The 13515-nt window shown below is 47.5% G+C and overlaps 1 protein-coding gene across 1 annotated transcript; it reads left to right on the top strand.

The window, feature by feature from the left end:
• The first annotated feature begins 2855 nt into the window (after positions 1-2855).
• Positions 2856-7966, top strand: NUDT16 (nudix hydrolase 16). The gene is made up of 3 exons (XM_083158690.1): positions 2856-3103; positions 6025-6297; positions 6669-7966. Exons 1-3 carry the CDS (start codon positions 2927-2929, stop codon positions 6855-6857), a joined length of 639 nt encoding a protein of 212 aa, XP_083014816.1. The 5' UTR covers positions 2856-2926; the 3' UTR covers positions 6858-7966.
• Positions 7967-13515: the final 5549 nt, after the last annotated feature.

Genomic DNA, 13515 nt, shown 5'->3' with positions numbered 1-13515 from the left:
ACCTGACCCTCTCCACGAGGGAGAAAATGCTCTGTTCCTGGAATGTATGATTGCCATCCAAGCCCGGCGACAAGGGGGGGTCAAGGGGGACAGCCGTCCCGGGCCCCGCCGATCTGAGGGGCCCAAAGCATGCCCCCTGCCGCTCAGTACCTCAGGTGCACATTCCCCTCCCTCATCGGGTCTCTTCAGCCGCCCGGATCATCATGATGCAGGGTTCAAGGATTAAGGAAGGAACTACAACTGGGGCTGCATGGGGGCGGAGCTTCACGGGGCTACAAGGGGCTCGGGAGGCGGAGCTAGAGATGACTCAGGCAGCTGCAGCAGAGCTGCTGCTGTCTTCAAAGGGAGAGGGAGAGGCTGCTGCGTTTCCTGGCCCACCCAGCCAAACTGCACTGTTATTTCAAAGGTAAGAGTGATTTTATATATAGATATAGATATATATATATATCTATATATAGATATATAGTGGGTTAAGCCACAGGGTACATGCGTTAGGCACTAGCATGGAGGGTCAGGATTAGGCTGCGGGGGGTTACGAAGCGCATCAGTGTTATAGAGCGCAGGGTTAGGAAGCAAGTCAGTGTGATAGCATGCATTCCACAGGGTGAGGGATTGTGTCAGTGTGATAGAACACAGGCCGCAGGGTGAGGGATTGCGTCAGTGTGATAGAACACAGGCCGCAGGGTGAGGGATTGCGTCATTGTGATAGAACACAGGCCGCAGGGTGAGGGATTGCGTCAGTGGGATAGAATGCAGGCCGCAGGTTGAGGGATTGCGTCAGTGTGATAGAATGCAGTCCACAGGGTGAGGGATTGCATCAGGGTGATAGAACACAGGCCGCAGGGTGAGGGATTGCATCAGGGTGATAGAACACAGGCCGCAGGGTGAGGGATTGCGTCAGTGTGATAGAACACAGGCCGCAGGGTGAAGGATTGCGTCAGTGTGATAGAACACAGGCCGCAGGGTGAGGGATTGCGTCAGTGTGATAGGACACAGGCCGCAGGGTGAGGGATTGCGTCAGTGTGACAGAACGCAGGCTGCAGGGTGAGGGATTGTGTCAGTGTGACATAATGCAGGCCGCAGGCTGAGGGATTGCGTCAGTGTGACAGAACTCAGGGTGAGGGATTGCGTCAGTGTGATAGAACACAGGCTGCAGGGTGAGGGATTGCATCAGTGTGATAGAACACAGGTCGCAGAGTGAGGGATTGCGTCAGTGTGATAGAACGCAGGCCGCAGGGTGAGGAAATGCGTCAGTGTGATAGAACACAGAACGCAGGGTAAGGGATTGCATCAGTGTGATAGAACGCAGGCCGCAGGGTGAGAGATTGCGTCAGTGTGACAGAACGCAGGGTAAGGGATTGCATCAGTGTGATAGAGTGTAGGTCGCAGGGTGAGGTAGAGTGTCAGTGTGATAGAGCACAGGCTGCAGGGTGAGGGAGTGAGTCAGTGTGATAGAGCACAGGCCGCAGGGTGAGGGATTGCGTCAGTGTGATAGAGCACAGGCCGCAGGGTGAGGTAGAGCGTCAGTGTGATAAGAGTGTAGGCCGCAGTGTGAGGTAGAGCGTCAGTGTGATAGAGTGTAGGCCGCAGGGTGAGGTAGAGCGTCAGTGTGATAGAGCGCAGGGTGAGTGATTACGTCAGTGTGATAGAGCACAGAGTGAGGGATTGCGTCAGTGTGATAGAGCGCAGGGTGAGGGATTGCGTCAGTGTGATAGAGTGTAGGCCGCAGGGTGATGTAGAGCGTCAGTGTGATATAGGGCAGGCTGCAGAAATAAGGCTACTCCCAGAAATTTCCCAGGCTAGTTTTCCATCCTAATCTAACCCTCCCTCCCTGCTCCGCAGCAATCCAGTAATGGGCACAGGGCACTGCCAGTATGTGTTCCAGCATAGAGGGTGGGGGCCCACAGAGATCATCAGTGGATGGGGCCCCTAGAATTCTGTTGCCGGCCCTGTTGCCATCACCTGTGGTGAAACATCTTTCTTATCAATTAACTAGTTTACAAGTGAAGGCAATCATACATTACCAGGGAAGACCAGGAACAAAGCATTTGCTCCCTCAAGGAGAGGATCAGGTAGGCAAGAATGATTTATATAGTTAACGTAACGCCACAATAAACGTGAACCCGAAGCGTGGCGAGCGCAGCGAGCCCGCGAGGGGCGGCGGTACGCGTCCTCCAACCTTTTCATACCCCCACTATCCACGTCGGCGTGGAGTTGATTTTATACAGTGTGGAGAGCGCAGCGAGCCACCGAGCCCGAAGCGCGGCGAGCGGACGCGTAATACGTGTGAAGTAATGTGCGTCTCCTCGTGGGGCTCGCTGCGCTTGACACGCTTCGGAGGACGCGTACCGCCGCCCCTCTCGGGGGGTTGCTGCGCTCGCCACGCTTCGGGTTGGCGTTGATCGTGACGTGGCGTTAACAATGGGGGGGAATTTCACATAATAATGGTGGGTACACAATTAAAAATCGGGTCTGGGGGGCATTTAACATGGTAATCAGCCATTTGGGTGGCTGTACAATTAAAAATCGTGTGAAATCGGTCGCATCACATGCGACCGATTTTTCCGACCCGATGTCATACAGTTTTATCTGTTTCATTGTAAAGCGCAACAGAATCTGCTGCACTATATAAGAAACTGTAAATAATAATAATAATAATAATCATGGTCAGCAGTATATAGCTGTCATGTCCATTCACATCAGCAGCCTCAGCACAGCTGCCAGCTAGGTACATGCAATTGCTGGACACCACCTGTGCGGTAGAGGGCGCTGTGTGTGCTACAGAGAATGCAGCACAGAGCGGTCTCCGTGGTTCAGCCTATGATGGAGATCCCGCCTTCTCATTGGCTATGCCGTGCACGTGATGCCGCGTCTGTAAGCCGCTGTACATGCGCAGGTGCAATCGTTGGACGTGAACGCCGGTGTGATGGCTCAGGCGGGGCAATCGAATCGCCAACAGTCAGAGGATCGGCCACGTCCTCGCAATGTATCTCGGGAGGAGGCCCTGCGCCTGGAGGGTTACAGACACGCTTGCCATGTCATGCTGTATGCGCCTTCTACGGCCAAGCTGTTCGAACGGGTCCCTATACGATATGTCATATTGGTGAGACTGGGAGACGCTCTATCTATCTCTGGTGCTGGTAACACTGGGAGGGGGGGGGGGGGGCAGGTGAGAAAAGGAGGGCATATTTAACGGGAGGTGCTGGTAACACTGGGCCAGGGGCACGTGTGAAGGGAGGTGCTGGTAACGCTGGGCCAGGGGCACGTGTGGCGGGAGGTGCTGGTAATGCTGGGCCAGGGGCACGTGTGGCGAGAGGTGCTGGTAACGCTGGGCCAGGGGCACGTGTGACGGGAGGTGCTGGTAACGCTGGGCCAGGGGCACGTGTGACGGGAGGTGCTGGTAACGCTGGGCCAGGGGCACGTGTGACGGGAGGTGCTGGTAACGCTGGGCCAGGGGCACGTGTGACGGGAGGTGCTGGTAACGCTGGGCCAGGGGCACGTGTGACGGGAGTTGCTGGTAACGCTGGGCCAGGGGCACGTGTGGCGGGAGGTGCTGGTAACGCTGGGCCAGGGGCACGTGTGACGGGAGGTGCTGGTAACGCTGGGCCAGGGGCACGTGTGACGGGAGGTGCTGGTAACGCTGGGCCAGGGGCACGTGTGACGGGAGGTGCTGGTAACGCTGGGCCAGGGGCACGTGTGACGGGAGGTGCTGGTAACGCTGGGCCAGGGGCACGTGTGACGGGAGGTGCTGGTAACGCTGGGCCAGGGGCACGTGTGACGGGAGGTGCTGGTAACGCTGGGCCAGGGGCACGTGTGGTAACACTGGAGGTTAGTGAAACATGTTGTATCTTCTACTTTAATCATTAGGACTGATATTCATATATACAGCATGTAGTTTGGAACTCCCAGGTACGGCAGTCACAGGCCGGGGTGCCCTCTCTAATGGTACAGGTAGCAATCCAGTCCCTGATGAAAAGACCAGAGGTGCCTTGTGCTGCCTGGAGATTATACACCGACTTACATGCATGTACTTACAAACTGCTTCCATGGTATAAGGGAAGTGCAGTAAGTAAGGTTCCAGATGCACAAAATGTATTCTATTTACACACAAAGAATATTAAATATGCGCCAGAGGAGTCTATACAAACCACTTGGAGAAGCAGCTGGGACCACTCTGAAGCAGTTGTGTAGTTTACATGCTGGATGAAGGTCTCCGCTGCAGCTTCCAGTGCTTTAACGTATCTTGCACCTGATTTGGACAAAGAAGTTACAGGGGGTTAGGTCTGGATCGTACAGTTGATGATTAAGTTTCTGTTTGCATTCGTGGGCCTCAAAAAATCCATGTCTTTCCTGATCTTGTGGTAAGTTGCATTGTCATAATGGAGAAGGGCACCACAAGCGCAAGTTCTTGGAGAGTGCCTGCAAATAGCTCCCGGCAGTTTCATTGGTTGGCATAACGGTCCCCACTGACATTGTGCTCTTGCACAAGTGATATAGTAGCCACATGACCAGTCTTGACCACAAAAACAGACACCATCTACTTGGCCACTCTGTGCTGACTTGGGATTTCTGTGGTGGTGCATCTTTTGGTCTTGGGCTTGAAACTGTAGATCTATGCTTCATTGCCACTGATTATCTCCCAGACAGAGTTTGAGGTACTGCCGTCAAACCTAGCCAGCATATTGAGGCACCAAGTCACCGGAGTCTCTCGAGCCACCCAGTGTGCAGACGCCTTACTTTGGGCCAAGGTTTTTGTGGAGTATCAGGTGAATGGTCTGGATCCAGATGAGATGCCTATTTCCTTCTGTAAGTGGGTCACGGTCACCCTGGTGTCCACTTTAACTATGGCCCACATGGCAGAAACGCTGTCCTCGGTGATAGCAGACAGATTGGCCACAGCACTCCTCGTCTTCAAGGTATCGTCACCCACATCTAAAATTCTGCAAACCACTCCATCATGGCTTAGGGTGCCGGACAGGTTCCCGGCAGTGGGGATCCCGACAGTCGTTTACCCGACGTCGGGATCCCGACTGTCAAAACGCAGACAACCGGGTACCAGACGGCCACCTGCTATTTTCCCTCGTGGGGTCCCCCGCAAGGGGCTTTTTTGCGCTCGCCATGCTATCTGACTCAGGCCAGTCGGGATAATGACTGTCGGGATCCCGTACCACACCCCATGGCTTACTGGTGAGATACAATAATGAGTACTTATGTAATATCTGGGTGCCCGATTTTTTTCATCGCATGCAATATAGTGGCATACAATTCATGCGATGCGATTTTGCATTGTAAAAACCTGATTTTTAATTGTATAGTCACCCGTGGGTGATTTCATACCCCCACTATCCAACTATGCATGGAGTTGATTTTATATATTGTGGCGAGCGGACGCAGAATACGTGTAAAGTAATCCGCGGGGCTCGCTGCGCCTGCCACACTATATAAAATCAACTCCATGCGTAGTTGGATAGTGGGGGTATGAAATCACCCATGGTTGACCATACAATTAAAAATTGCATTGCATCGCATGCCTTAAGTAGTGGCATGCAATGAAAAAATCGGGCGCCCAGATAATACATAAGTACCCAATAATGTAATGAATAGCCATTTTGTGTACCACTTGTAGGGATTGTTCAAGGAGCACTTTTGTTGGCATCTTATGTTGTCCAATTTGTATCTTGAAGGAAGGAATATTGTATCAGTCTTATTGTTCTGTTCTAAGCATAAACCTAATTATAAATACTGAACATGCCTGTTAGACCGACAGACCTGTATCTGACAGTCTGTAATCTAGCATATATTGTGACTATACACTGGAAAAGATCTATAATATTCAGCCACAATATCTGCTTTCATCTCCTGGCGAGAAGACCTTTTTCTCCGTTCCTTATGTGTGATTGAATGGGAAATGTTGGGCACTGCATAACCTTTGGACAGACCTCCTTTAGAGATTTACATTTAGTAAAATTACTTTAGTGATGTACATTTACTTGTATTCTGTGCATAATTATTCTTTATTTACAGATGATGATGCGTTTTGATGGGCGGTTGGGTTTCCCTGGAGGATTTGTGGATACTAAAGACAGCTCCCTGGAAGAAGGCCTGAACCGAGAGTTAAAGGAAGAGTTGGGCTCCTCGTTTAACACCCTGGAAGTGACCGAGAAGGATTACAGAAGTTCCCAGGCCCGAGAGTTCCCGCAGAAGGGCGTCACACACTTCTTCACAAAGGAGTTAACGTTGGAGGATGTAGAAGCAATTGAAAAAGAGGCCGTGTTTGCAAAAGACCATGGGTTGGAGGTGTGTAATACATGTGAAAGTATACAGATGTCAATGTTGAATAGAGAAGGAGATTTCTTGGCTTGTAGTCTTCTAGGTAACCTTTTTTTATGTTTTTCGTTCTAAGATGTAACTGTGATAAGATTAGAAATTATGAGTTGATTGTCTACATGTAACACTGGACAATATGTTAATAAATACATAATCTGTAGCCAGGTGTGTTTTTATAATCAAGGTTTAGTCATGTGAATTTAAAGCGCCAGTGTTATTGAGTGTAAAATATATTATTGACGCTTTAAACCACATCTGCAGAACTTGATGCTTAGATCGATACAAACCTTGGTTCTCTTGGCTCCCCCCTGTTCACATCTAGGTTTCGCTTCCCCCTACAGGTGATGGGTGTAGTCCGTGTACCGCTGTATACGTTACGTGATGGCGTCGGAGGTCTTCCAGCCTTTCTGTCCAACAATTTCATTGGAAACTCGAAAAGCCAGCTCCTTTATGGGATGCGCACCCTGCGTCTGCTGCGTGAAGACCAGATACAAGATGCTATGTGGGCTAGCCAGGGTATTCAGTACTGACACTCTGTTGGAGAAGAATCATAGAACCATACATAACAAATAAACAAGACTCCACCAACACAAACTAGATTGCACTTTGAAATGCCTCCATGACCTATCATTGAATTAGCTAATTTATGTCATGTATCTGAATCTGATATTGGGTCGAGAGTAACAAGGTTGACCACTATTGGTCAGCAAGCCATAGGTCAACACCTGAAAAAGGTTGAATGAAGTAATAGGTCGACATGAGGTTTTTTTCAAGATTTTTGGTGTCTGTCGACAATATGGGCACCGTATAAGTGTACCGCGTCACCTTGCCATGCTTCGGGCACACTGCTATAATCTAAAGCAGGGGTTCTCAAATTCGGTCCTCAGGACCCCACACAGTTCCTGTTTTCCCGGTCACCCTACAGGTGCACTCGTTACTGGCTGACCCATTTTAAAATATCCACAGGTGGCTCTAATTATTTCACTTGATTCCTGCAAAACATGCACTGTGGGGGGTCCTTAGGAAAGACTTTGAGAACCTGTGATCTAACGCTCTGTCCACTTCAATGGGAAAGTAGGGGGGAAAAAACAGAAACTCAAGTCGACCTTTTTTCATGTGTTAACTTATGGCCTGTCTTACTGTCGATCTGCCGACTGCATCCCTCTGATTCTTCCATATTTTTGGAGTTTTTCTTTTGTTTGCCTGTGATCATTGGCGTAACCAGTTCGTGAGCTTTGTAAAGATGTCTCCGTATATATTTGGTTTATTCCCAGTACTAGTGATTATACCCCCAAAAGCGGTCATGACTAATTGATTTTACGCCTATAGTTTGAAGACCTCCCTCATGACATTGCAGCAATTTCTGCCTTATGAAATGTCATAAAAGTAATGATTAAGCTGAATGAAAGCTGATTAATAAGGAAAATAGACATTTTGCCCCGTTCGATTGTGAAGTCTAATTATATCAATGCGTCAAGTATTTTCAGCGCTATTAAACCACAATTTACGCCAACTAAAAAAGAATCCTATGGAGATAGCTTTGTTTCCAATTAATTGTGTACCATACAATGACACTATGTACATTTGTGTTCAAACCCATTTATAAAAATATATATTTTCAATAAAAATATGAAGTGTTTTTGTTTTGCCAATCTGTGTTAGCAAGGCGCAGAATAATTGGAAGCATGCACTTAATTACAAAACATTGAGACAAATGTTATGTTTTGTTGTGTTAATAAAATGTGGCAGTGTGAGTGCATATATTACTGTAATTCCCATCTGGTTGTGTGGTAGCAGGATTATAGTTAAGTTTATCACACTGTACCTTTAACTCTTCACACTCGTGAATCGCAAAGGTTCAGTGGCTGGCTAGTTACAAGCCTGCGTTTCACGTGGTTTAATTCGGCCACAAAACTTGTGTAATCCATGAGTCTCCCGGTTAAATAATATTGGTATGCTTACTCTAAAATGCCATTTTTCCACGGCTGCAAAATGCCAGGTTATTGCTGTGATATCCTGGGTTGTAGCTCAGTGGAAAAGGTTTAATCCAGGTCCAGTCATCTGGGATTTAAACCTGGCTAGTTTGCAGGGTTGGTCCTGGTTTCAGGGGAATGCTGGTTCCTATGGCACTGGTCCAGTAATGGGGCTTATGCTGTACCACGTAATGCTGATTTCAGACCGCAAATGCCGGGTCGCACTCTGGATTAGGAAACAAGTCCATCCCTGGACCGACCCGGCATTTGCAGTCTGATTGCTGTGCATCCGACCTGGCTTATTGCTGGTTTAGTGATGTCACGCAGGGGCGGGGCTGAGCAGCAGTGCGTCATTGGGGGGGTGGGGGAGGAGGCAGCGCTTGGAGTGGACAGCGCTGCCTCCACAATACCCATTCACAATGCACCTTGACCAGGGTCAGAGCCGTGTTCAATTCTGATTGTGACCAGGGTTGAAATCCTGGGTTGCTCGACCTGGGGTGACCCTTCAATACTGCACCTCGACCAGGGGTGGTGATGTAACGACCCAGCAATAAACCAGGTTGAGAGTGCGGTCTGAAAGGGGTATAAACTGTACCAACCCAGGATTATTCATGGTTGGAGCTGTGGTGGAAAGAGGTCAGTACCAGGTCTGACCCGGTTTGGAACAATGGGGTTGATTTGGCTGGTGCGTTCTCACCTTCCACCTACTTCATCTCCATTTTTTGTTTTCACCAAGCTTAATACATCTGCCCCTGTGTTCCAAATCTTAAACCAGACCTGGGACTTAGGTGGAAAATTGGTAATTTGAGCTTGATTATAAAATGTCCTTATATAACAGTTGTTTCCAAACTTATGCTCACACAGCACTCTGTGTCGCATTTACTGAGCACAAATCGTAAACGCATACGAATCCAAACGGGGTCCAAATATGTGGAAGCCCAAAAAAAGACATCCCGATTCAGCCATCCCCATAGGAAGAACAGGTGTCCGTCTCAAACAGCTGAAGGGAGAAGTGTTTCCCATTTGGAGTGAGTCACATTTCTAAATCTTAAGTTGCAGTTGCCTCTCTTTTTTACCTTGGTGAGACTGAAGGTGCGCAATTGCTTTACAGTTTAGGGCCAGATAGTATATAGAAGTACACAAGAGCATCAGCAAAGCTTTAAGAAGATGCAAATATAATTTTAGAGATCTATATATTTTTTTTATTAGGACACTGTAAAATATGTATGATTGCACAAAGTCATCCGTATCAACTTTCAACCTAGACTCCAGTCAAAGCACAAATCCTTTAAAGGAGGTTCTATGAGAGTTTGGCAGCCATTGTACCTTGTGACTATATGCCCACATAATGCCCTGTGTCTGTTTGCATGTATGCCACAATTTTACCAATGCCATTTTCCTTGATGGCTCATTCCTGTCCTGCTCATTCCTCTTTATTCAGACACAGTCTTGAATTGTTTGAGACTGAAAATAGCCGATGACAAAAAAAAAAAAAAAAAAAAATCTGAATACGCGACAAATTTTATAGTAAAATGCATCCCTCACTATATTGCTGCCCAGAACAGTTACCATAGCCATCGTCTGTTCCAGGGGCGTGTTTTTGAACTCTTTCCTTTTGAACTCTAGGTTTTTCATAGTTGGGACTTTCTGCTGCTACTTAGAAAGCTGGGCTAGATTCCAGGGCCTTACATCCCGACCATGCCTTAAAAAGGGCTTTTTGAATATAGCACTGGCCCTAACGTCTGAGAACAGGCCAAAGGTGAGTATTCTGTAGGCTGGGGTAATCAACTGACATAGGGACCAGGTCAGATTAACATGACAAAATGAGCGGCACAGGGGTCAGATATATGAAGCTGTGATAAGGTAGAAGTGGCCCATGGCAAAAAAAAATCAGTGCCATTGGCCACTTCTCCTATGGCTCACTTCTCCTCTCTTATAATTGCTTCATTCATTTACCCCACGTGGCAGATGTATCAAGCCTGGTGAAGAGATAAAATGGAAGGTGGTACCGCACCAGCCAATCAACACCAGCCAATTTTTCAAACAGCTGATTGGCTGGTGAGTTGTCCCCATTGAATGGCAAATGCTAAGATGGCTTAAGTTTTCGCTGAAGGCTAGGGGTATATTTACTTAAGGTCCATTTTGGATCTTCATTTACTAACAGGTTTTTTTATGTTTATTTTTAAACTTGAGTAAATGTGAGCTCTAGCCCCGGAAGTCCAACATCGATGACGTTCAAAAGAACTTGACCCCAATCGACCTTTAGTACAGATATACTGTAAACCACACTTCCGGAGGTGTGGTGAGTGTACATGTCACCGGTGATGAAACATAAGATCTGACGCAAAAAAACTTGTCAGCCATTTTCATCTCGTTGACCATTTGTACCTTTTGACCTTTTATACAGTTGACCTTCTATACCTGTTGACTAGATGGGGACTACATTTTAACTGTCTATCTAAAAGAGCTATATACTATATTCTATCCTTATGGATCCCTATAGCTTGCGAGCAGGGCCCTCCTACCTCTATGTCGGTTTGTATCTACCCAGTTTGTTTTATCACTGTTGTTTCCAATTGTAAACGAAACGGAATCTGCTGTGCTATAAAAGAAACTGTAAATAAATATACAACACTTGCCCAATATACTGTACCCTGAGTAAGAAGGGGAGTATGAATAATATCTGCTAATCTAGGATGGAGCTGGGTAGTTTCAGTCGGTACATTACTATATGCCACTTTACTGCCATATGGGTGGGCACCTCCAGCTGATTATTACTATACAAATAGACCTTTGTAAAGAAAAGTCCTCATTTTATCACAGGTCAAGTAAAATTAAATACTACAGACACAGGGTATTAGCCAATCGAGTTGAAGTTAAGGCCCCCCATACACTAGTCTGGTTTTGACACTTTTTACCCTATTCTGACAGATCAGACCGAGAAAGGTGAAGCGTGGCCAAATCAGATGTTTGCCATCCGATCCGATGTACCGTCTCGGAGGCGGGACCTGCTGCATGTCCAAATTCCGACTCCGCCCTCCTCCTGGCAGCAGGGAGCGGGATTGCATTGGATACATCACATGCAGAAATTCCCGCATGCAATCCTTTAAGCCACCCAGGAAGGTCCCGGGTGGCTAAAGGGAGATCGGATGGCCATACACTGCTGCTTGCTTTAAAAAAAAAAAAAAATTCTAACTATTTGTGTTCCCCTCCCCCCAAGGCCACTTTTGTTCGGCAGTCGGGATTTGTTGATGTCGTTATTCTGGTGCCAGTCTTTTGGCGGTAGTCTGAATTGTGAACGCTGGTATACTCTTCGCCATGATGCTGAATGAATCCCCTAGGGTTAGCTGAGAGCCAGGCAAAGTTTCTTCCTCTAATTTTGACTCCCAAATCTGCATTAGTGGCAGAGATTCTAACGTTATGCCTGGTTAGAGCGTTAGTAATAGCATCCTTGCCGATCCTCAATCAAGATCTGTTGTTTTGTTCCTGCAACTAATTAATCACTGAGAGACATTTCTAACATGAAATCATCCTTATGAGACAATTTTCATCAGAGAAATGAGTAATAGGACATGTGCTCTGTACTCTTTAGTATGTACCAGAATGGGACGTAGGAGAGAACAGTGGTGCATCAGCTGCTGTCCCAGCGGAAGAGATCGAAGTGATGGGGTGCACGCTCCTCGGATACTCCCACGCAGCAGAGTAGGCTGGGCCCGTCTCCTATTGGCTGTTGCTAGGTGGCACGCCTCCCGTACAATAAACTTATTAGTCACCTACTTAAATTTCCTTGGAATATGTCTAATACTTGATGTCAGCCAAACATTCTGTTACAGCATGAGCACCTACCAGGTTTTTGATACAATCATCATGTCAATTATGCCATCTCGCCCACCCAGTAATACATGTCCCTGAATCGCGAAATTGAGACACTGGAATACAGAGTGGGACCTTTCATCAATGTACACTTAGTGCATGCTATCATTTTGATGTTGACATATATACATCTCATACCTAATGGTCCTAATTAGACCTGATCGCACATTGGTTTGCTAATGGACAAAACCATGCTGCGCTGCAGGGGGTCAGATGTATCATGGGCAGACATGGGCAAAGAGAGTTAAGGCCCACATACACTACCTCAATTTGAGTTGATTTCACCCATTCCCGATGGAATGGGCAGAGAGTCGGAGGTGGGGAAACGGGGATGGATGCGAAGGTTCCGGGCGGCTCACGTGTGATTGGTTGGGCAAACACTGCTGCGAGAAATCACAATAGTGTATGGCCAGCTTTAGATTTGGGTGTGTTACTTTGTTTTCCGCGCAAGGTAAATATTGGCTGCTTTATTCTTACACTGAGATTTAGGTTTGAACGCACCTCACCCAAATCTAACGCACTCTGCACATGTTACTTCTGCCCCACCTGCAGTGCAGCATGGTTTTGTCCATAAACAAATGATCTGAATTGTCTGTGAGCCATCTGGATGCAGAATGGCACACTGGAAAACTGTTGGGCAATTGACTATAACCTTAATATCTCATATATTGGGGCCATAGTCCTGTTGGCATACATCTATGCCAGGCTAAGGTCAGGTATTCCTGATTACTTATGATATGACACTGATAAGACAGTTACACACAACCTCTTCAGCAGGATAAGCTATGGCTGAACGCCCAGGTTCAAGCAGCATTCCCAACCTCGGTCCTCAAAGCACACAAATACCTTGTATACATCTTAGTCCCGGATCTGACCCAAGATTAAGAACACAGTTTCAAACTATGTAACACATGGGACTGGCCCCTTTCCACCGTGGCTCCAACCCGGATTATTCCCAGGTCAGAGCTGTTTACCGCACAATAGTAGTAACCGCCTGGAGTCCACTGATGCTGCTACCCCCACCTCTAGAGCAGGAAGCAGCATCCACTCTGAGGATTTCCCCATGCTGTAAACAGGAGCCAGGTCACATCACCTGGTTTACCCATTTACACTGCCCCTTAATCCGGGTACTTCCTGGAATCAACCCTAAAAGATAGCCAGGTTGGATTCCTGGGTCTCTGTGCTCGCAGCAATGGAAAAGGGGTATGACAGTGCAGGTTTTAGTGCTAGCCATTGAGGTACAAATTAAGTCACCTGTGCTCAGGTATAGATATCCTTAAAACCTGGCCTCTTAACGTGCTTTAGGACCATTGCTGGAAACCCCTGCAATAAGCAGACCACA

The sequence above is a fragment of the Crinia signifera genome, chromosome 9 (assembly GCF_055691185.1).
Source record: "Crinia signifera chromosome 9, ASM5569118v1, whole genome shotgun sequence".
NCBI classification, from domain to species: Eukaryota; Metazoa; Chordata; class Amphibia; order Anura; family Myobatrachidae; genus Crinia; species Crinia signifera.
The sequence above is the reverse complement of the archived record's forward strand: the minus strand, read 5'-3'. Positions and strand labels throughout refer to the sequence as shown.

Bases quoted from the DNA above. Each gene is read 5' to 3' on its own strand.
- NUDT16 (XM_083158690.1), top strand. From the start codon at position 2,927: ATGGCTCAGGCGGGGCAATCGAATCGCCAACAGTCAGAGGATCGGCCA. The intron at 3,104-6,024 runs GTGAGACTGGGA...CTTTATTTACAG, and splicing joins CTATACGATATGTCATATTG to ATGATGATGCGTTTTGATGG. The intron at 6,298-6,668 runs GTGTGTAATACA...TTCCCCCTACAG, and splicing joins CAAAAGACCATGGGTTGGAG to GTGATGGGTGTAGTCCGTGT.